This window comes from Tarenaya hassleriana, unplaced genomic scaffold (genome assembly GCF_000463585.1).
Source record: "Tarenaya hassleriana unplaced genomic scaffold, ASM46358v1 Cleome33, whole genome shotgun sequence".
Classification (NCBI taxonomy): domain Eukaryota; kingdom Viridiplantae; phylum Streptophyta; class Magnoliopsida; order Brassicales; family Cleomaceae; genus Tarenaya; species Tarenaya hassleriana.
Genome location: NW_010966459.1, coordinates 197,752 through 216,922, shown reverse-complemented (window position 1 = coordinate 216,922; position 19,171 = coordinate 197,752). Strand labels below are relative to the sequence as shown.

General features: G+C 37.6%; 5 protein-coding genes across 5 annotated transcripts; 2 read left to right on the top strand and 3 right to left on the bottom strand.

Moving 5' to 3' along the window:
- Positions 1-3,153: 3,153 nt before the first annotated feature.
- Positions 3,154-4,792, top strand: LOC104821254 (mitogen-activated protein kinase kinase kinase 2-like). Its single transcript, XM_010552060.1, has one exon. It carries the CDS (start codon positions 3,518-3,520, stop codon positions 4,571-4,573), a length of 1,056 nt encoding a protein of 351 aa, XP_010550362.1. The 5' UTR covers positions 3,154-3,517; the 3' UTR covers positions 4,574-4,792.
- Positions 4,793-5,300: 508 nt separating this feature from the next.
- On the bottom strand, positions 5,301-7,093 carry LOC104821253 (E3 ubiquitin-protein ligase RLIM-like). Its single transcript, XM_010552059.1, has 8 exons — positions 7,073-7,093; positions 6,851-6,900; positions 6,595-6,678; positions 6,345-6,464; positions 6,152-6,250; positions 5,896-6,054; positions 5,637-5,798; positions 5,301-5,547 (listed from the first exon to the last, which is right to left on the bottom strand). The coding sequence occupies exons 2-8, from the start codon at positions 6,878-6,880 to the stop codon at positions 5,410-5,412; spliced, it is 792 nt and encodes a 263-aa protein (XP_010550361.1). The 5' UTR covers positions 6,881-6,900; positions 7,073-7,093; the 3' UTR covers positions 5,301-5,409.
- A 1,122-nt stretch (positions 7,094-8,215) lies between these two features.
- On the top strand, positions 8,216-10,911 carry LOC104821252 (PI-PLC X domain-containing protein At5g67130-like). Its single transcript, XM_010552058.2, has 8 exons — positions 8,216-8,440; positions 8,530-8,652; positions 8,891-9,028; positions 9,227-9,325; positions 9,413-9,716; positions 9,825-10,051; positions 10,148-10,234; positions 10,349-10,911. The coding sequence occupies exons 1-8, from the start codon at positions 8,324-8,326 to the stop codon at positions 10,529-10,531; spliced, it is 1,278 nt and encodes a 425-aa protein (XP_010550360.1). The 5' UTR covers positions 8,216-8,323; the 3' UTR covers positions 10,532-10,911.
- A 99-nt stretch (positions 10,912-11,010) lies between these two features.
- On the bottom strand, positions 11,011-12,826 carry LOC104821250 (F-box protein At5g67140). Its single transcript, XM_010552057.2, has 5 exons — positions 12,568-12,826; positions 12,289-12,435; positions 11,736-11,871; positions 11,468-11,566; positions 11,011-11,355 (listed from the first exon to the last, which is right to left on the bottom strand). The coding sequence occupies exons 1-5, from the start codon at positions 12,654-12,656 to the stop codon at positions 11,140-11,142; spliced, it is 687 nt and encodes a 228-aa protein (XP_010550359.1). The 5' UTR covers positions 12,657-12,826; the 3' UTR covers positions 11,011-11,139.
- A 2,561-nt stretch (positions 12,827-15,387) lies between these two features.
- Positions 15,388-16,662, bottom strand: LOC104821249 (ethylene-responsive transcription factor ERF010). Its single transcript, XM_010552056.2, has one exon. The coding sequence runs from the start codon at positions 16,249-16,251 to the stop codon at positions 15,712-15,714; it is 540 nt and encodes a 179-aa protein (XP_010550358.1). The 5' UTR covers positions 16,252-16,662; the 3' UTR covers positions 15,388-15,711.
- Positions 16,663-19,171: the final 2,509 nt, after the last annotated feature.

Below are 19,171 nucleotides of genomic sequence, written 5' to 3'. Positions count from 1 at the left end.
TGATAATATTATTTTATTATTAAATAAAGATATATGTGATTTTTTTTTCTTTTTTTTTAAATATAAAATAATCTAAAACAAGTAATTATTCTGAAACAACGACTATTCTATTTATAGTTTTTTGGAAATTAATGAAAAATATAATAGAGAAAAGGGGAGATTTTGAACTTTGATTCCGCAATTTGACGTCTCGATGGCCGAGCGTTTCTCCTTTGCTGTGATGCTCACTTTATTTTATAATTTCTTATTTTAATATATATATATATATAACAATAAATATCAACGAGAATCGTGTAACTATTGCGTAATCATTCTTCCAGTGTCTTCTTGAATAAAAAAAAGAATCAGAGCCGCAACTCGCCAGAGGAAAAGACTTCAGTCGTCAGCAGTTTTCCTTGCGCCTTCCATAGGAAAATAAATATATTAATTCTATTTATTTATAATTTTTTTCATGACAATCAGTTATATGGAAGTTCACTATTTCCCGGGCGGCGCATTTGGACCCTCTATACTGTACCTGGGCATATATATGCTTACGTACACACGCACGTATATCTATGCAATAAATATGCATATGTTATTTTTTTATTATTTTTTGATAAATTATGCATATGTTATCTCTTTTCTAGAAATCGTCAATCATATCGATAAAGCTTCATCAAAATAAACGCCTGTCATCAATCAATACTTCTTTAACTGTGACGTGCGCCGCAAATGCTTTCAATGAAATTTCGTCCGACATGCAACATTTCACGTAGACCAACTTTTTTTTTATACGTCGAAAAACCTATCCTACAACCCTTCGTATCGGATACCGGACACCGTAACGCTTCACAGCTAATAGGCTAGACGAAGACGGTATCAGGACAGCATCGCAGATCAAGAAAAATATCCAAAACTACACATACGAACCTACAATATATACGTAGGAGGTAAAGCAGCCGTAACTGATAGGTAACAAGTGAGAGATAAAGAGGCAGCAAAATCGAACCCCGATCTCATAGTTTCCCTTCATGTTCCTTAACCAACTTACCTAGGGATTCCTCTGTAGACCAACTTTTTGAAATATACTTAATAATTCACGATTTTTTTTACCTTTTTTCTCATTTTTTAAAAAAATATAAAAGTTAAAAGATTATAAATATTTATTCTTCAAATCAGATGGTTTTAATTAAGGAAAAAATCAGAATTTATTTTAAAAAATGATCTAGAATTTCACGCCCATACTTGCCGTGAGGAAATAACCGTAATATCTAGAATGTATGATTACATTAGTGGTGATAAAATAATGATAACTATAGAAACATGATTGGAGTCGTTGTCGGGTAAAGTTGGGTCTGTACTTTTATTGGGGCATCAAAATCGGAATGGGTAAAAATAGAATAAGACTCGGCATGCATGTGACGACTTCACTGAATTCCGGGCTCTCAATTTCTAGTCCAATTAATAAAAAAAATTATATTATTCATCTATATGTTTTCATATATATTCACAGAAACAGATAATTTACAGCTAGTTCTGTGTATCTTGTACTACGCAGTAAATCGTAAAAGTTGTCCCACCAACTAGATATAAGCTAGTAAGTATTATAAACATAATTCTTAATGTCAAAACGAATCGATTTCTAAGACAATGTGGGTAGGGATGTCAATCCAGTCGGTCCGAGCCCACACTTGGCCCGAGAGTTTCGGACTCAAGATTGAAATGATTTTTTCAGACTTATATAACCAAACCTGAAGTCTAGACCGGTCCGTTAAATTCATTTGTAATTATATATATTTTTCTTTAATTTAAAAAAAATATCGGATTTTTGGATCGTCTCAAATCGGGTTTGAAACTCGAATTGAGACCGGTCCAAATCGGTCCCGAAAATCCGAATTGAGCTTGGTCCAAAAATCTGATTTTTTTTCGAACTGGAGAATTTAGAACCGAAACCAGATATTTTTCGGATAAGGTCAGGTCGGGCCTAGAAACTAAATTGACACCTCCTAAATGTGAGGGATGGTCTAAATATGAGGAATGGTACATAATCTATTGCCACAACTCTAACTATATAAAACATACTATTGGAAAGGGAGAGACTCTTGGGGATTGAGCGGGGAAGTTAAATAAAATATTAGGAAAAAAAAAGTGTTTTCCAAAGGGAGAAGGGTTGATTCTTGAATTGACCAACAAACATAGCTTATAATACATATATGTGTGTGTATATGGTCCATAGAGTAAGACCCACCCATGTTACTGATACAGTGATACATACACACTACACTATAGTCGTATACTTAAGAATATACGAACACGTGATAATCCGGTAGGGAATCGAAATAACAAAAAGTGGCAGGAGCATTGTGTATGTTGCGCCCACTTGTCTTACCAAAATTCAAGATTAACATTTTGATTTTTTCAAAGTTTTACGCCCATTCAGCTGTTACTTGTACATATCACATATCAAATAAATTCAGAGAATATGGCATGAGGGAATGTCAAGAATAAAATATCGTTTTGCCGAATCTATAGGAAGATATTATCAGTATTGTTAGGATTTAATATAGATTTTATCCTTTTAGTATACTTCATTGTATTTTGCTATATATACAAGTGAAGACTTGAGTTCAATTTTTCATTACAATTTTAGCCATTTTTAAAGTTTATGTATCCGACCTCCAAACGAAAAATAAATAAATAATAATGTTGAACACAAAAATTTTGCTATTAAATATAAACATTAATTTCAGACTACTTCCTTATTTGTTTATTTATGTTCACTTAGATTCAAAATTTATTTGAAAAAACTCCGATATCCAGGAAATATTCACCTGCGGCTGTTTGAAAATAAATAGCGTAAAATCGTGATATATGATTTTTTAACATAGAAAGATAATTATATATTTTTAACCATGGTTGATCTAGTGTGCTATGATAAAATATCTCGTGCATAGATGTTTTGAATCGCAAATTAATTAGTAATATAATGAAACTGAGTTAACGCAAATTCAAGATAAACTCACTGAGCAATAACGCTTATAACGATAACAATAATTATTACGACAATTATTATAATTCTCATTGATTAAATATCAAACATGTTACAGAATTATCAGTGGTGGAAAATATCTGTACCCCGTGGGACAGCGAAAGATAGCAAGGGTGCGATGATATTTTTTCTTAATACATTTTATTCTTATACAATAAGCAGTGCACATTAGTTTATTCCGTTTTCTTGGCAGTCCAACCAAGAAATATCAGCACTCGTCACGTGCATTAATCATCCCCACAAATTCAAACTGGGAATTTATTAAACACGTTTCGAATTCCGAGGAAAAAAAATCACTATATAAAGAGGAACTCGCGCGAGGAGGCACAAACAACAGTCACCAGCTCCGTGCTCTGTTCTTCTTTTCCTTCTCGCCAAGGACATCCACACGCACAGAGAAAAAAATTAGAAACTTTCCTTCATAAATCACCCAAATCTTAAAACCCCACAGCAAAATTTCCTTAATTTCCTCAAGAAATCGCATCCATGAAGTGGGTTCGAGGAGAGACAGTCGGATACGGGAGCTTCGCCACCGTGAGCTTAGCGACGCCAGCGAACAAATATTCCGGTGAATTCCCGCCATTGATGGCCGTGAAGTCCGCCGAAAAATACGGAGCCGCCTCGCTCGCGAACGAGAAATCGGTGCTGGATCAGCTCGGTCACTGCCGTGAGATCGTACGGTGCTTCGGCGACGATCGGACGGTGGAGAACGGTGAGGAGATCTACAATCTGCTATTGGAGTACGCTTCGAGGGGAAGCTTGGCGACCCACGTCAAGAAATCCGACGGTCTACCGGAATCCGCCGTGCGCCGCCACACCGAATCGGTGCTCCGGGGACTGCGTCACATCCACGCGAGTGGCTTCGCCCACTGCGATATAAAGCTCGGGAATATTCTAATGTTCGGTAACGGCGCCGTTAAGATAGCTGATTTCGGGCTTGCGAAGAGGATAAAAGTTGTTGACGGAGAAGAGACGGCGTCAGAAGGGACGAAGATCAGAGGGACGCCGTTGTATATGGCGCCGGAGTCTGTGAACGACAACGAGTACGGATCAGAAGCGGACGTGTGGGCGCTCGGATGCGCCGTAGTTGAGATGTTTAGCGGCAAAACGGCATGGAGTTTCAAGGAAAACTCGAACTTCATGTCGTTGTTGATGCGCATCGGTGTTGGAGACGAAACCCCGAGGGTTCCAGAGGAGTTGTCGGAAGTGGGAAGAGATTTCTTGTCCAAGTGCTTCGTTAAAGATCCAAAGAAGAGATGGACGGCTGAGATGCTTTTGTGCCATCCATTCGTAGCCGTCGATCTTGGACACGATGATGATGATGATCATCAACTGGATGAAGAATTCGCCGTGGAAACGAAGAAAGAGGAAGTTTCGGCGTCACCCAAAGGGCCATTCGATTTCCCCGACTGGGATTCAGAATCGTTGGATTCACAGACGCGATCTCAGCCGTTGGATTGGCCGGAGGAGAGAATCGGCAGCCTGGCAACTGACTTCATCCCTGACTGGTCTGTGACGGGGAATTGGGTCACCGTCCGGTGACTGTGATTAGAAAAGAAAAAAACGGGAGAGAGTCGTACACGCATTCTGGCCTGGGGCTGCCCCTTCAATTTTTTTTTTTTTTTTTTTTTTTCCTCGAGAGGCTCATCAAATCCAACGGTTATAATTCCTTCTGTTGGATTTACCATTTGTTGACTTGATGTGAATGATCAAAGTATCTTCTTCTTTTTCGTATGAGATGCGTACTGGTGTTGTATATATACGGTCATTTGTATTCTTTGATTCAATACCAAATAATATTTCCAAAAACATGATATAGACTTGAAAAAAAAATGAATTACTAGTGAATCAGTCCAAGCGTGCCGTGCCATGATTTCGTTTGATCAAGGATTAGTAATTCCTTCTGTTGGATTTACCATTTGTTGACTTGATGTGAATGATCAAAGTATCTTCTTCTTTTTCGTATGAGATGCGTACTGGTGTTGTATATATACGGTCATTTGTATTCTTTGATTCAATACCAAATAATATTTCCAAAAACATGATATAGACTTGAAAAAAAAATGAATTACTAGTGAATCAGTCCAAGCGTGCCGTGCCATGATTTCGTTTGATCAAGGATTAGAATGTGCCATTATCGCAAGATTTCTTCCATTTTTCGCTAAACCGATCGACCAAATCAAATAACCAATATAATCTGAATCTATTCATGGTAAATGCAAGAACTTAGGAACAGAACATATCATCAAAACACCAGAACCGTTTGGATTAGTGATCATCTCTACCACCAAAATAAAATAAAATACCCGTTACCAAAAAAATAAAAAAATAAAATAAAATAAAACATTCTTGGATTAATTAATATATATATAAGGCAATCAACTGTCTTTCTTGAGAGCGACGTTCTTGCAAAGAGGGCACGAGTTCTTGGTCGTGAGCCAGCGTTTGATGCAGCTGTAATGAAACATGTGACGGCATTCCAGTTTCACCACATCCTCCCCCGCTTTATATGTTTCCTGTATATAACACGTTATCCGTATATACATACACTCTCTAGCTAACCATAAAAATGTAAAATCAAAATCAAGAAAATATATAGTCTGACCTGACAGATACAACAAATCTCTTCGCTGTACTGATACTTGTACCGAGACAGGAGCTCTTCGACGGTTTTATCGCTAAGTCCGGAGCCGACATTCCCGAGCCTCTCCTGCAGTTCAACTAACTCCTCGTAACTCGTTATCTCGTCGTCCGAATCTTCATCTATCTGCAAAACAATTTCGATGCCATCAGAGATCAAGAAAACGATGCAGAATGATAAATATTCAAATCTGCTCATTCATTCCACGGCACGTGTGGCTCACCCAACCGCCGCCATTGCTGATGGTAGCTGGAGATCCGCATTGTTGGCAGTACAAAAACCCGTCAACAACGGACGGAAACCCCTCATGTCCGCATCCCGTACAGATCGTACTCCTTGTGTTCACCACTTCCCAAATAGGCGCTCCATTTGTGGAAGGCGGCTGCACAGAAAAAATTCCAACAAAAAATATATATCCCCGAGAAATCAGATCAAAACCCGTATATTATATATATATATATATATACACACACACTTACAGACAGCAAGATGTGAACTCCCCTAGGCCTAGAACGCAAAGATATTGTATAGTTTCGGTCGGAGCCACTATTCGCCTCCTCATTATCCGTCTCACCTCCCTGCAATTATAAAATTTCGAATCAAAATATGTAATAATCTCATGCGATGATACAAATTGAGTGAGAGATTAATAGTTAAGATCGAATTCATTACTTGACGTCGAATCCGCGGACGGCTTGGTTCGACTGAAGGATGGATTCCCGACGCGTAATAAGAAAAATTGTATACACTAGCACCGGTCGATGAATTCGGTCCTTCGTTTATTTGATGGCTCTGAACACAATTTAACCAAAAAAAGAAAAAAAAGATTTTAAACAAAGAAACAGATATTCGTTTAGGGGACGAGATATATATATATATAAGAGACGAGAGAATTCTCAGGCAGTTTCTTGTTTTTACTTACAGTTACGGACCGGCTTGTAGAGTTCTGGTCCGAGCCATCGTTCATCTCACCGTCTCTTGCAGTATTTGCTTCCGTCGAATGTGTCTGCGCGCGTATTTAAGCATAAGGTTCGATACAAATATGAGTGAATCAAATATTATATATATTGTTGATCAACACACACGCACACACACACATATATATATTTGTGTATGTAAAGGCTCGCAAATATCAAGCGAATACGGTCAATATATGTATATAATTGACAATAACCTACGTGGGAATTGAAGCGAGGGATATCTGCCATTGTCGATGCAATTACGATCTCTGCAAATATGAAGAGACGACAAACGTACGGAAGAGAAAAAATCGGGTGAAGTCGATGCGACGAATTCGATAACAAATTCACAAAAAGGCATTAGTTTAAGAGGAAAAAAAGACGATTAGCGATCGAGGGTTTTTTTGAATAAACACAAACATAATTAGGGTTTTGTTTTACCTTGAGAGGCTTTGAGACGAAAAATACAGGGCAAGAGGCGTGTGACATATAATATATTATATATATATCGGGAGAATAACAAAAAAATATATAAAAAAGGAAATAAAATATCATAAACCTAAACCAATTATAATAATGTCCCTATGAGTTCAATTAACGGAGTAAACTCAATCTCTTCATGAGAAACTGAAACTTGAAAATAACCGAGCTATATATCTAAATTATTAACTCAAAGACTAAAACCCTAGGATGTTCTTTACCAAAAAAACCCCTAGGATCTTTTGTACAATCCGATAGATCTTTGCATATCCAAATCAATTCAGATTCTCGTTCGACTTTCGGGTCTCACATGTAAAGCGGTCGAATACTTTTTAACCCGAAGTAAATTAATTTATTGAGCTCGACAGAAGATGAAATAATTTTATCATTATAGTGCCGTAAGTAAATTAATTTATTGATGAATGGAGAACCTTCAAAGATTTGTTTCCATCTTAGATAATATATATATATAGTTGTATAGACATACTTAAGTCCGAAGGAACAACATAATTGTTTCTAGTTGGACATATTTTCGTCGTTTTCGGGTTTGATCGACACTTAAAGAGCCTGGTAAAGGAAACATCAACACCTACCTAACCCATTAAAACATTCTGGTCCGACCTTTTTTTTTTTTATTATTATTATACATTACTACACAATTTTCTTATATTCACCAGTTCTTTCACTGATATACATATATACATAAATATTATAATCATGACGAGAGTTTGATGTAACGGTGAAGGAACAAGAGCGTCCTACGCATGCGAGGAGCTGCCAATTGCCATGCATGGAGAAAAAGACATATACAAGATTTGTTTATGGCAGTCTAACAAGATTTTCTCAAAATAACCTTATGTTAATACGAATTTAAATGATACATTTCGCCTATGGTTGATCCACTTTGAATTGAATGGGGCTCCCTCTTTATTGTGTTGTTGAATTTTGTTGGGAAATTTTGAAATAGGGAAAAGAAAAGTTTCGACCTTGGAGTGAAAAAAAGCACCTTTTTCTTTTTCTTGGCTTATTGGGAAAAGATAGAATATTAGAGCTTAGATTAACAAATCCTTAAAGCCCGCGTTTAGCACCTAAAAAATCTCTTGCCCCGTCTTAAACCACAACAGTGCATCTTCGTTCTTGCTTTGATTTCCATCATTGAGATTTGTCGCTGGTTCTCTCTCTCTCTCTCTCTCTCTGCATTAGCAAGCAGCCATGTCGGCGTGCCCCAAAGGCTTATGCAGAGCCGTACCAGTCGTCCTCCACCTTACGCTTCTTCTCCTTTCTCCCTCTTTCTCCATTTCCTCCTCTTGCTCTAATGGCAATTGCCAGGTATCTGGGCTCTGGTTGATCTCTGCGGTTTTCTCGTTTTTTTTTTGGCATGGGGTTGATCTAAAATTATAAGGGATTCACATTTTCAGGTGTTGGATTCGTGTTCCACGGCTACTGACTGTGCCACGGGTTTGTACTGCGGGAACTGTCCTGCCGCTGGGAAAACTCACCCAATCTGCACAAGAGGCCAAGCCTCCATTCCCACTTCTATTGTGAGATTTCATCCGATGGGTTCCTCTGAATGTCCGAAATCTATATTGGGTTTCTCCAGATTTGTAAACTTGATGATGGGTTTGTGTGAATTTGTTAAATTAATGCTGGGTTGCTTCAAAGTACACACCTTTTAACTTGATGATGGAGTTCTTTGGAGATTTTGGTATCGGTAGACAGTTTCTTTTTGTTAGAGCTGCTTTCTGATTTGTGTAGCTTATATAATCTGTGTCTGTGTAGATCAATGGATTGCCTTTCAACAAGTATACATGGCTAGTGACTCATAATTCCTTCAGCATCGTAGATGCGCCGCCTTTGCCAGGCTCCCAAAGGCTCACATTTTACAATCAAGAAGACAGTGTCACGAATCAGCTGAGAGTATGTGCTTATTAACCTTCATTCAAGCTCAAGCCTCTGCTTGGCTCCTCAGAAACGGAATGAAAATTAAAAGGGAAATGCCCAAATTGGTAGCTTCAGATTGGAGAGAACTGTTTACTGTCTCAGCTTGCTTAATATTATAAGTCAATTGACATATTGTTATGTCAATTAAGTGTATTTGTATTCTACTTGTTGCAGAATGGAGTTAGGGGCCTAATGCTGGATATGTATGACTTCGACAACGACATCTGGCTTTGTCATTCGTTTCGGGGGCAATGTTTCAACTTTACCGCCTTTGTAAATTGCCTTCAGCTAGCTTTTTGAATTCAATCTTTAGCTATCCGCATTACCTGTTTGAATGATTCGAATAGGTTCTTTGATCAGCAACCTGCCATTAACACGCTGAAGGAAGTCGAGGCATTCCTCAGCCAGAATCCAACAGAGATTGTTACCATCATAATTGAGGACTACGTGAAAACCCCTAAAGCCCTATCAACTTTGTTTGCTAATGCTGGTTTGGAGAAATACCAGTTTCCTGTCTTAAAAATGCCCAAAAAAGGTGAAGATTGGCCCACTGTGACTGAAATGGTGCAAGAGAATCACAGGCTTCTGGTTTTCACTTCGGTTGCCGCAAAAGAAGAAGAAGAAGGAGTGGCATATCAATGGAGATACATGGTTGAAAATGAATGTAAGTTGAAGGGCCGATAAACTATATCACATATTAAGACATTTACATCAGTTGCCTGAATAGGTTTTTGTGTTTTTTCTATTGTGCTATTTCCTTTTGTTTGTGCAGCTGGGGATCCCGGAGTTAAACGGGGTTCTTGTCCCAACAGGAAGGAGTCACAGCCATTGGCATCCAAGAGTTCATCATCACTTTTCCTGATGAATTACTTCCCCACATATCCGGTTGAACGAGAAGCTTGTGAAGCGCACTCAGCTCCGCTTGCTGAGATGGTCGGAACCTGTTTGAAGGCATCTGGGAATAGAATGCCAAACTTTCTTGCTGTTAACTTCTACATGGTATTGAATCTCAACCAAGAAGATGAGAAAAAGAAATCAAAAGTAATGTGATAGTTTTTGGAATCTCCTAAACTTTGTTCAAAAAACAAATTGCAGAGAAGTGATGGAGGGGGTGTTTTTGAGGTTCTGGATAGAATGAATGGACCGGTCTTATGCGGATGTAGCACCATTTCCGCCTGCCAGGTTCTGCTCCTCGACTTGTATAACCATCAAATGTCTTGTATACCTTTGATTTTGCCGTGTAGAAACCAAAACCTTTTCTGAACTGACTCGGTTAATCTTTTCCTTTTGATGCAGCCTGGAGCACCTTTTGGTTCTTGCAAAAACGTTCCTCTCCCGACAAGAACTCCGGAAACAGTTGGCACATCCGGAACCTTCTCTGGATCGGTCCAGTTCTCAAAATCACTGTCACCTATCCATTCTCCAAGTCACATCGTCCTCTTCTTGTCATGGCTCCCGTTGGCGATATTCATGCTATGACACAACCGCTTGGTAACTCTTAGGTTAGAATGTTTAGTCACTTCCAGTTTGGAGATGTTATGCTCGGGGGGACGGGATATTGCCTCAGATTTGTGGGTTTTCAGTTTTAAAGTTTCTGGCTTTGGGACTCATTCCTCCAACTATTTGGTAGATTCAGCCATTTCGTTCACCGTATATCTCGAGTATTTGCATATAGGAACCGTGTGTATGGATTGAAATGGCTGCTGCTCTAGAGTTTCAGATTCGATTCTGATATTTGTAGACTGCAGATTTTTATAGGCAAATATTGTCACGCCATCATTGTGTATGTTTCTGAGTTGTGTCTAATGTTTGTGCCTTCATATATAGAGATAAAGCTAATATAGATTGTTTTGTGGTGATGTTTCAATGGAAGCTTCCCCTGTTAATGTTCCCTTTCTGTTCTTCAGACATCCGCAGTTCATAAAAAGATGAGTGTGTGTTTCCTGGAGCATGTAAGATTGGATCAAACAATGTATTGACCTTTTATTGACATATATATCATGGATTCAAATAATTGTTGATGTCGGAATCATATGTACAAGCATATCAACATTTGAATACACAACCAAACAGGGCAATGTTATTTGCTACAGAGCATGCAACAGTGGTGGTGGATTCTGAGCATTTAAGAGCAGCTCGAAGGGCTTGATTTGAAGAGCAGGACTGATGGAAAGCAGAGCAATGAAGCAATCCACAGGAACCCTAGTTCCCCATAAGTTGATGGACTCGAGTTTCCTGCACTTGTCGACAACAGCGAGAAGGCCTCTCTCTGTGACATGGCGGCAGCACCACAGGCCGATGCTCTGAGAGGATGATAATGAACAAACAGGTAAAAACACTTGGGAATGATTGATAGATATTCAAGAACAGAAAAGAAAAAAGGGGGTTTAAGTTCTTATGTAATGATGGTAGCACCTTAAGATGATGGCAGCATCCAGCAATGGCGAACAGGGACTCGTCAGTGATGAAAGTTCCGCCCACGTTCAGGTGTTGCAGGGAGGAAGTTCTTGATATCTGTTGGAGAATGTTCGATTCAAGAGGAAGAAAAAAAAGGTGAAGAGTCTTTCTGATGATGGAACGAATGAATATTCAAGATTCATCACATACAATGCATGTTCTCTCTGTGATCATGACAAAGATTCATACATAATCCATGTCTGAAACTCGAAAGCATGGGACATACCAGTTGAACAACACCGGTGTCTGTGATGGCAGTCATGCCCCATAAAGATATAGAGCTCAAGTTTCCGACACATTTCGCCGAGGCTATCTGGTAGAGACCGTTATCTGTTATTTGGCAACCCCACCTGCTCCTCGAGCTGGAATTACAAGACATGGCCACACCATACAATCAACAGAGATCATAGTAGTGGAGGAAAAAAATCGGAGATATCAAAAGATTTCCCGACATAAAATCCAGTTTACAGATAGAACGATCCCGATAGGGGATGCTCCTCCAATCCATAATTTTCCCGTAAATAATCAAATTTTATGATTTTCAGACCAAACCAATGTGCTTCAGCCCAGAAGTTCTGGAGAATTGATGCTTAAAGGCATCTCAAAAGCCAAAGTCGAAAACTTGGACAATCATGGCGAACCCGCGAAGATTCCAACTCTCGGGAACATTATAATTGGTAGGGGAAACGCCATTGCAGCAAAAACCCAACCCAGACATCATGATCACCGACAACAAACAAACTCCAAACGTTCGATCGAGAGAGAGAGAGATGAATCACATGTCAAGTTCTTTGAGGTTGAGAGCGAGATGAACAAGGCGAGCAGTGGAGTCGTCGTCCATTTTCCACCCAGCAAAGCTCAGAGACTCTCTTCTCGCCATCGATTGCTTCACGGCTTTCCTCCATTTCCTGCAAACCCCACTTGCCCTAAACCCCCAACCCAAATTCACTTCTGTCTTTAATTTTCTCATGAACCAAAAAAAAAAATCCAAGCAAAATCTATGAAAAAAAAGAAGAAGAAAAACGAAGTATCTGACGATCGTATCGAAGAACACGTACTGCGCCAAATCGGTGAAGGAAGTGGTCAACGAGAATATAAACGCCAACAGGTCCAACGGCAACCGATCAATCTCCGCTTCCTCACCCATGAGTCGCGGAGCTCCGACACTGGAGTTTGGTCGCCGATCCCAGTTCCTGTCGGGAAATGCGTTTATATACGCATTCAGAAACAGATTCCGTCAGTTGTCGATATTTACAGAACAGGAAAGCGTGGAAGATGTGGTCATCCTTTTGTCATGATTTCGAGAATCTCCCGTCATCGTTAAAATTTCAAAATTGTAACTTAAATTTAATTAGGATTTAACTTATTGTGTCCTTCATTCATTAGCGTGGGAAACTAGCCTTGAGTCCTTTTCTTCCGCACGTCACGTGGCACGTGCGAGACCGCGGGGGATTTCGTACTTTTCCGTGAAGAGAAATATAATCAAAATATATAAATCTCCTCTCACGTAATCTATAACTTGGGTTGACAATATAATATTATTCGATGCTCCCGGTCCAGCTCGAACCGCCACCGGTTTACCCAAACCGAAATTCGTTGCCGTACGTAGGTGACAGGTATATATGTACCAAGTAGCGTACCAAATTCGATTTTAACGATACTACGTTGGATATGCATTGGGCTTGTATAATATAAGATAAAAATCATACGGCCCAATTTCGAATTACGTATTGATGGACCCAATAATAAAATAAAGAATGGGTCTTCCGAATGACTTCATGGACACAGTCTCATTCGGCCCTTTTGTAGATTGCTTATTCTCGGGGCTTAGCCCATTAATGTACCTCATAAAAGCCCACATATATGTATGGCCCATTTAATAGGCCTGGGCTTTCTTGCCGCATTTTGTTTCATAATACCTAATTCCGTACAATATATATAATTAAATCAATGTATTTTATAAATTTGATTGAGATACAAATATTCAGATTTTACAAAATAAATATTTATTGATGTCATTTAAAATTTAGAAAATCCAAGGGAGCATAAGTGACAACTAAGGAATTCAAAGATGGATTGGATTAATTTTTGTCTTCTTCTACCGTTTATTGATTAAAAACGAAAATATATTTATATAAGAAAATTTGTTATCAAACAAAACTAAATCGGAATTTAGAGAAGTTCATATGGAGGGAAGACATGGCAGAAAAAGGGTGAGGAATAATGATCGCAAAGAAACAGGGACATTGACAGCGATTGGGGAACACATATCCCAAACGCCCATCAAATCAAACTCCACCATGTTGGACTTATCCAACTTGTGTTCTTTTGCTCCTCCGGTATCTTTCATTTTCCCTTCTCTCTATTCTATTATATATACATGCATATATATGCATACATTATAAACTCAATATATACTTTGATATATATATATATAAGTAATTGGGTTGTTATGTTAATTATGAGGTTTATGCTGATAACTTTGATCAAAGTTTTGTTTGATTAAAAATCATCAAAAATTGGTCCATTTGATATATATGATGAGAAACATAAATAAATAACCCAAGCTTGGATGGTCTAGCGGTGAGAGAACATACAAAGCATGTTCTCATCCTGAGTTTAAATCCAAGCGTGGAAAAAGGCATTCACATGGGTTTCTCCGGCCTTTTGGGAGATGTAGTCGGGTCAAAAGTCCGGTGAACTTCCGGATTATAAAAAAAAACATAAATAAATAAATAATACATATACACACACAACACACAATCAACTCAATAGATATTTTATATCAATCGAATCCATGCAGTACGTATAAACTCCGAGAAAGAAAGTAGGTGGTGATTTTATGATGCTACAAGCTCCGGATCTTCTGCAATAAATACTATATAGTTCCACAGATTTTAATGATATAACGTGTGCAATGGCCTCTTTTTTTTTCAATAACGTCAAAAAAATTGAAATATGTGATTGGAAAAATTTGCACCTATAGATCGAACGTTCTCATGACAACCATGTAATTATAACAGGGGGGGGGGCGAAAATCAAAGAAAAAATGAAATAAAAATTTTAAAAGCATCAACGTATTTTTTTTTATATGTAATGTGATTGCGAATTAGAAAAAAAAAGGCATCACCGTATAGAGTTAACGAATCGAAAGGTTCGTACATATCCACACAGTGACAGATCGCAATACAAAGCAATGAGAAAGCGAAATGGTAAAAAAAAATCAAGAAAATTCCAAAACAAGTCGTCCTAATTCTGTCCCATCTCGAGATAAAAGCGAAAAATCTTTACCTTCGCATGCATCGTTGTCCATTTATTTATATATATATAAAAAGAAAATGGTGATGCAAATTATAATATTATCAAGTATGATTGTGTGTGTGTGTGTATATATATATATATATATATATATCTCATAACGTACCAATGGAACATATAAATCTGAATGGTGCCCACTTATGCGGAGGCAGAAAACAAAACAACCCGATGATCCAAAAATCTTATCCATTTGATATATGAAGTTTGTATAAATTAATAACTGAAAAAAAAAATTGTGGGTATGCATTGTCAACTTGTATCGTATCATGGCATGGTAGGCCATTTTTTTGTCTCCTTTCATTTACCACCTTTATGTCCTCTCCTTTTTTTTTTTTCTATTTTCCCCTAATAATAATTTCCTTACCCCAATTCTTCTTCGCCAATTTCACATTTTACTAGCAGAAATATTACACCATATATATAATCTATAGACTGCCGATTTTATTAAAAGATTTCATTTTTAAGACACACGAGGTAACCATTTGGAATCCATTAATATATGTTAAAGTGCAGTAAATGTTTTATGCAGTCATATAACAATATATATATACGAATGGACATGATAATTTGAGATTTATATATGGAGGAGATCGGTCGATAATGATTAGTATTATACAATTAGCCTCCTTCTCGATTGCCTACAAATTCCATCATCCTCAAAACCCATATGGGGAAAAAAAAAAGAATTACAAAAAAAAACGGATGGGAAAAAAAGGCCTGAAATTTTCAGAAAATAAAGAGAAATTTCAACACACACAGAGAAGATGGAAGAAACAGAGAGTTTCCGTACCGAAGCTAATGTTTTCATACAAATGGCACGGCGCACCTTAGCAACAGCCACCGTTGTCCGAGAATTCCTTCTCTGTCACCTTTTTTTTTTCGAATTAATTTATTTTGCTATCCAAATCATCATCGGAGCTCTCCGGGTCGGGCATCTTGTTCAAGTCAACCCGCTCCGACAACCCGCCGCCACTCCCCGACCTCTTGTCTTCCTCTTCTTCGTGGCTTTGATAACCAACGCTAATATCATTGTTGCCGAGACCACAGTCTCGATTTTGACCAAAAGCACGGTGGCTGTTGTTGTGGACCGCCGTGCCGAGGGCGTCGACCTGAGCTCCGACCTCGGTGGCCTTCTTCCGGATGGTGGCGGCGGACAAGACCTCGGCGGCGGAGGATTTCTCGACGGGTAAAAGCTCCGGGAAGTTGAGGCGGGCCGAGGGTCCCCGGAGGTAGAAGACGGCGGTGTCGTACGCACGCGCCGCCGCTTCGGGCGTGGAGTAAGAGCCCAGCCAGATCCTTGACCGCTTGTTCGGCACCCGAATCTCCGCGACCCACTTCCCCCACTTCCTCATCCTTATCCCTTTGTACGGCCTCTCCCTCTTCCTCGTACTCGCCACGTCGCCTCCTCCTCCCCCGCACTCCATTACGGTCAGTTTCTCCTGTATCCCGCCTGAAAGTCTCCGACTTTCCAACCGGGTCTGCGAGATTATCCGGTTTCTTGATCTGGGTCGAGAAAGAGAGAGACTTACATGCTCAGGTTCCAGGACAGGGAATAAGGATGTCGGAGAGAGAGAGAGAGAGAGATTACAGGTGGTATATGATGGGGGAAGAAGAGGAGAAAATTCCAAATTCACCGACAAAGAATCGAAGCGGATTTGGCTAAATCAGGACATAAACACTGCCTTGAAGGTGGGTTTGTTTGGTATAATTGAAAAATGTGGGAGGAAACTGTAAATAAAAATTATTCGGTGACTGTGCGAGTTTTTTTTAATGGAACAGAAGCCTTTTAAGCTGATAGGTGGATGGAGAGGTGGCGGAGATGCTTAGATTTTATAATTATAAAATACTTTCGCCTTTTTAAAGAATGCATGACAGTACAAGAAAAAATAACATTAAAATATGATAAACCCTCCTTTATTTTATATTGCTGACCGGAATTATAATTACATACGATAACACTCAAATTATTTGAAGAAAATTATTCCTCAATTTTTTTAATCCAGATTAGAAACTATTTAATTTCTCTGTTCATCTCCAAAAATGCGTACAAGTTGACATGATTATATGAAATCCTAATCAACTCTGGGCTGAATTTATTTTTAAGCTAAGTTAGAATATTTCAAACAGTTTCAGATATGCCAATGATACATATTTATATCAAACCAATAATCATTTTACCAACAAACGTTAAATCTATGTAGATGTTCAAATCGCAAGTTTTCACATGTTTTTCTACTTGCAAGTATATATATATATATGAATATCTCTCTTCACATTTATTTTTTTACTAATAGGTCACCCAAATTTTGGGTGAATCTTTTATTTTTTTTGTAACGATCCGTGAAATTTGACGGACCATTTTGTAGCAAACCATGTTAGCGTATGATATAAATAATATATAGTATGGTTGTGCGAAAATGTAACACAGAAGCATAGAGGGAGAGGGAGGACGAAGGCGAAAGTTAGGTCGGTGGTCGGTGGCTCTGTGGATACCGTTAGGGATTGACTTTATCTCTACGCCAATGACGCCACGAAGATTGTACATTGTCCTTTTTGTCCTTTTGTTTCCCACGTAATCTCGCTTTTGTCCCTTTGGAATTCTCTCCCTGTCCTTTTATTTTTACAAGGAGAATCTCGGTATCTCCTTTTTATTAATAATAATAATAATAATAATTCCCATAAAAACGATACCAACAATGATAGTAATAATGACCCCAATTAATATCTACTAAATAGTAAATACCATTTCCTTAAATAGCTTGTAAACTAGTAAACTGTGTATATGTGTATATTCGGTGTTTGGAACAACAAATATAATTAACAATCTTTATATTCTTTTCATATAGAAATATCATAATAATAGACAGATATTTATCTATTTATAATTTCTAATATTTTTTTGTTTGATGCACGTAGGTTGTTCAGTTAGATTTTAAAAACATCATTATAATTTATATACAAATGCATATTATTATTAAAATTTTGGAGGAAAATGATTAAGTAGCAATGACTCGAGCACCATCTCGTTTGGCTGAAAGACTTTATGGGATGGACCAATCCTCATGTTGCTTTTCGGGATTTTCGAGTTGTCAATTCACGAAATTATTTTTTAAAATAAATCATAAGGATTATTTATATTCTTCAAAATGGATATTATAGTCCCACCATATAATGAAGTTTAGACCATGATATTTATGTTTATATTGACTTGTTTCTTCGTGATTTCAATAATGAACACTTGACTGTATCCAAGAAAAGTCCTTCATGCTCAGAAAAATAAATTCGATTTGATGCTTTCAGAAAAAGTCGTACTAACTTGGCCGAAAATAAATTCATTTGTAATTAAATAAGTTGAGGAATTGCAATTTGCCTCGAGAGAACTATAGGAGGAAAAATAATATAATGAATTTAGAATATACAATATGGTATAGACTAGTATTTATGTTCCTTTCATAGCAATACCGTCCTCCGTGACTCGTAACACACGCAAAATAAATTAATAAATACTATCATATGGGTGTTATAGAAAAACCTGGCATTACAATATATATATTCGTATTGTTTTTCTGTCCGACTTGTAAATATATTACACAAATAAAGAAATATACACATAAAATACGGAATTTTTAATAGAATACACGATTTTATTTTTTGGAGCATGTGAAATTTAATAATGAGCTTTTTAGCTGTGAAGCAGTTGGCACGTTAACATGGCGCCAATTACCACGGAAAAGCAAAAACACAAATAAATTTAAAAGAATGGACCACATTGTAATTTATATACATATATATCAACAAATTGTTTTATATCGACGTTAGGTAATGTTTATAATATAGGAAATATATTAGGTCGGAATGGAAATGGTCCAGTTCATATAGTTGTATATAGTCAGTTATATATCTTCATATATTCTTTGTTTTCCAAAAAATTAATAGAAGTGCCAGAAAATTCAAAAGATAAAACAATAAATTTATATATTTATAAAATTATAGTCTGACTTACAATTGTTGAACTTATTTATGTATGTATTTGGTAGATTGATATAAATCTATGTATTTTCAGATAATTTTTGTTAAGTCAAATCACAATCAGATTAATAAAAAAATATGGGGAGCTCCCACTAAATTTTAAATTTGCTTAATTTAATTATGAACCATTAATTAATTGTAAAATGTTAATGACTGGATCTTCGGTCGACTGTTAAGGCCCATTGGGTGGTTTATCAAGAAACTCTATGAGGCCATCTCACGTAAGTGGGCTTGTAATGTTACTATTTTATTAAGATGGGCTTATGTCTTGGATTTTAATGGCCCATTATTGTTCCCCCCCCCCCCCAAAAAAAC

Excerpts from the sequence above, each read along its gene's own strand:
- LOC104821254 (XM_010552060.1), top strand. The coding sequence starts at position 3,518 with ATGAAGTGGGTTCGAGGAGAGACAGTCGGATACGGGAGCTTCGCCACC.
- LOC104821253 (XM_010552059.1), bottom strand. The coding sequence starts at position 6,880 with ATGGCAGATATCCCTCGCTTCAATTCCCAC. Across the intron at positions 6,251-6,344 it reads GTCCGCGGATTCGACGTCAA|GGAGGTGAGACGGATAATGA; the intron begins GTAATGAATTCG and ends TTATAATTGCAG. Across the intron at positions 5,799-5,895 it reads TCAGCAATGGCGGCGGTTGG|ATAGATGAAGATTCGGACGA; the intron begins GTGAGCCACACG and ends ATTGTTTTGCAG.
- LOC104821252 (XM_010552058.2), top strand. The coding sequence starts at position 8,324 with ATGTCGGCGTGCCCCAAAGGCTTATGCAGAGCCGTACCAGTCGTCCTC. Across the intron at positions 9,029-9,226 it reads GTGTCACGAATCAGCTGAGA|AATGGAGTTAGGGGCCTAAT; the intron begins GTATGTGCTTAT and ends TACTTGTTGCAG. Across the intron at positions 9,717-9,824 it reads ATACATGGTTGAAAATGAAT|CTGGGGATCCCGGAGTTAAA; the intron begins GTAAGTTGAAGG and ends TTGTTTGTGCAG.
- LOC104821250 (XM_010552057.2), bottom strand. The coding sequence starts at position 12,656 with ATGGGTGAGGAAGCGGAGATTGATCGGTTGCCGTTGGACCTGTTGGCG. Across the intron at positions 12,436-12,567 it reads TCCTTCACCGATTTGGCGCA|GGCAAGTGGGGTTTGCAGGA; the intron begins GTACGTGTTCTT and ends TTGGGGGTTTAG. Across the intron at positions 11,356-11,467 it reads GATGCTGCCATCATCTTAAG|AGCATCGGCCTGTGGTGCTG; the intron begins GTGCTACCATCA and ends TCATCCTCTCAG.
- LOC104821249 (XM_010552056.2), bottom strand. The coding sequence starts at position 16,251 with ATGGAGTGCGGGGGAGGAGGAGGCGACGTGGCGAGTACGAGGAAGAGG.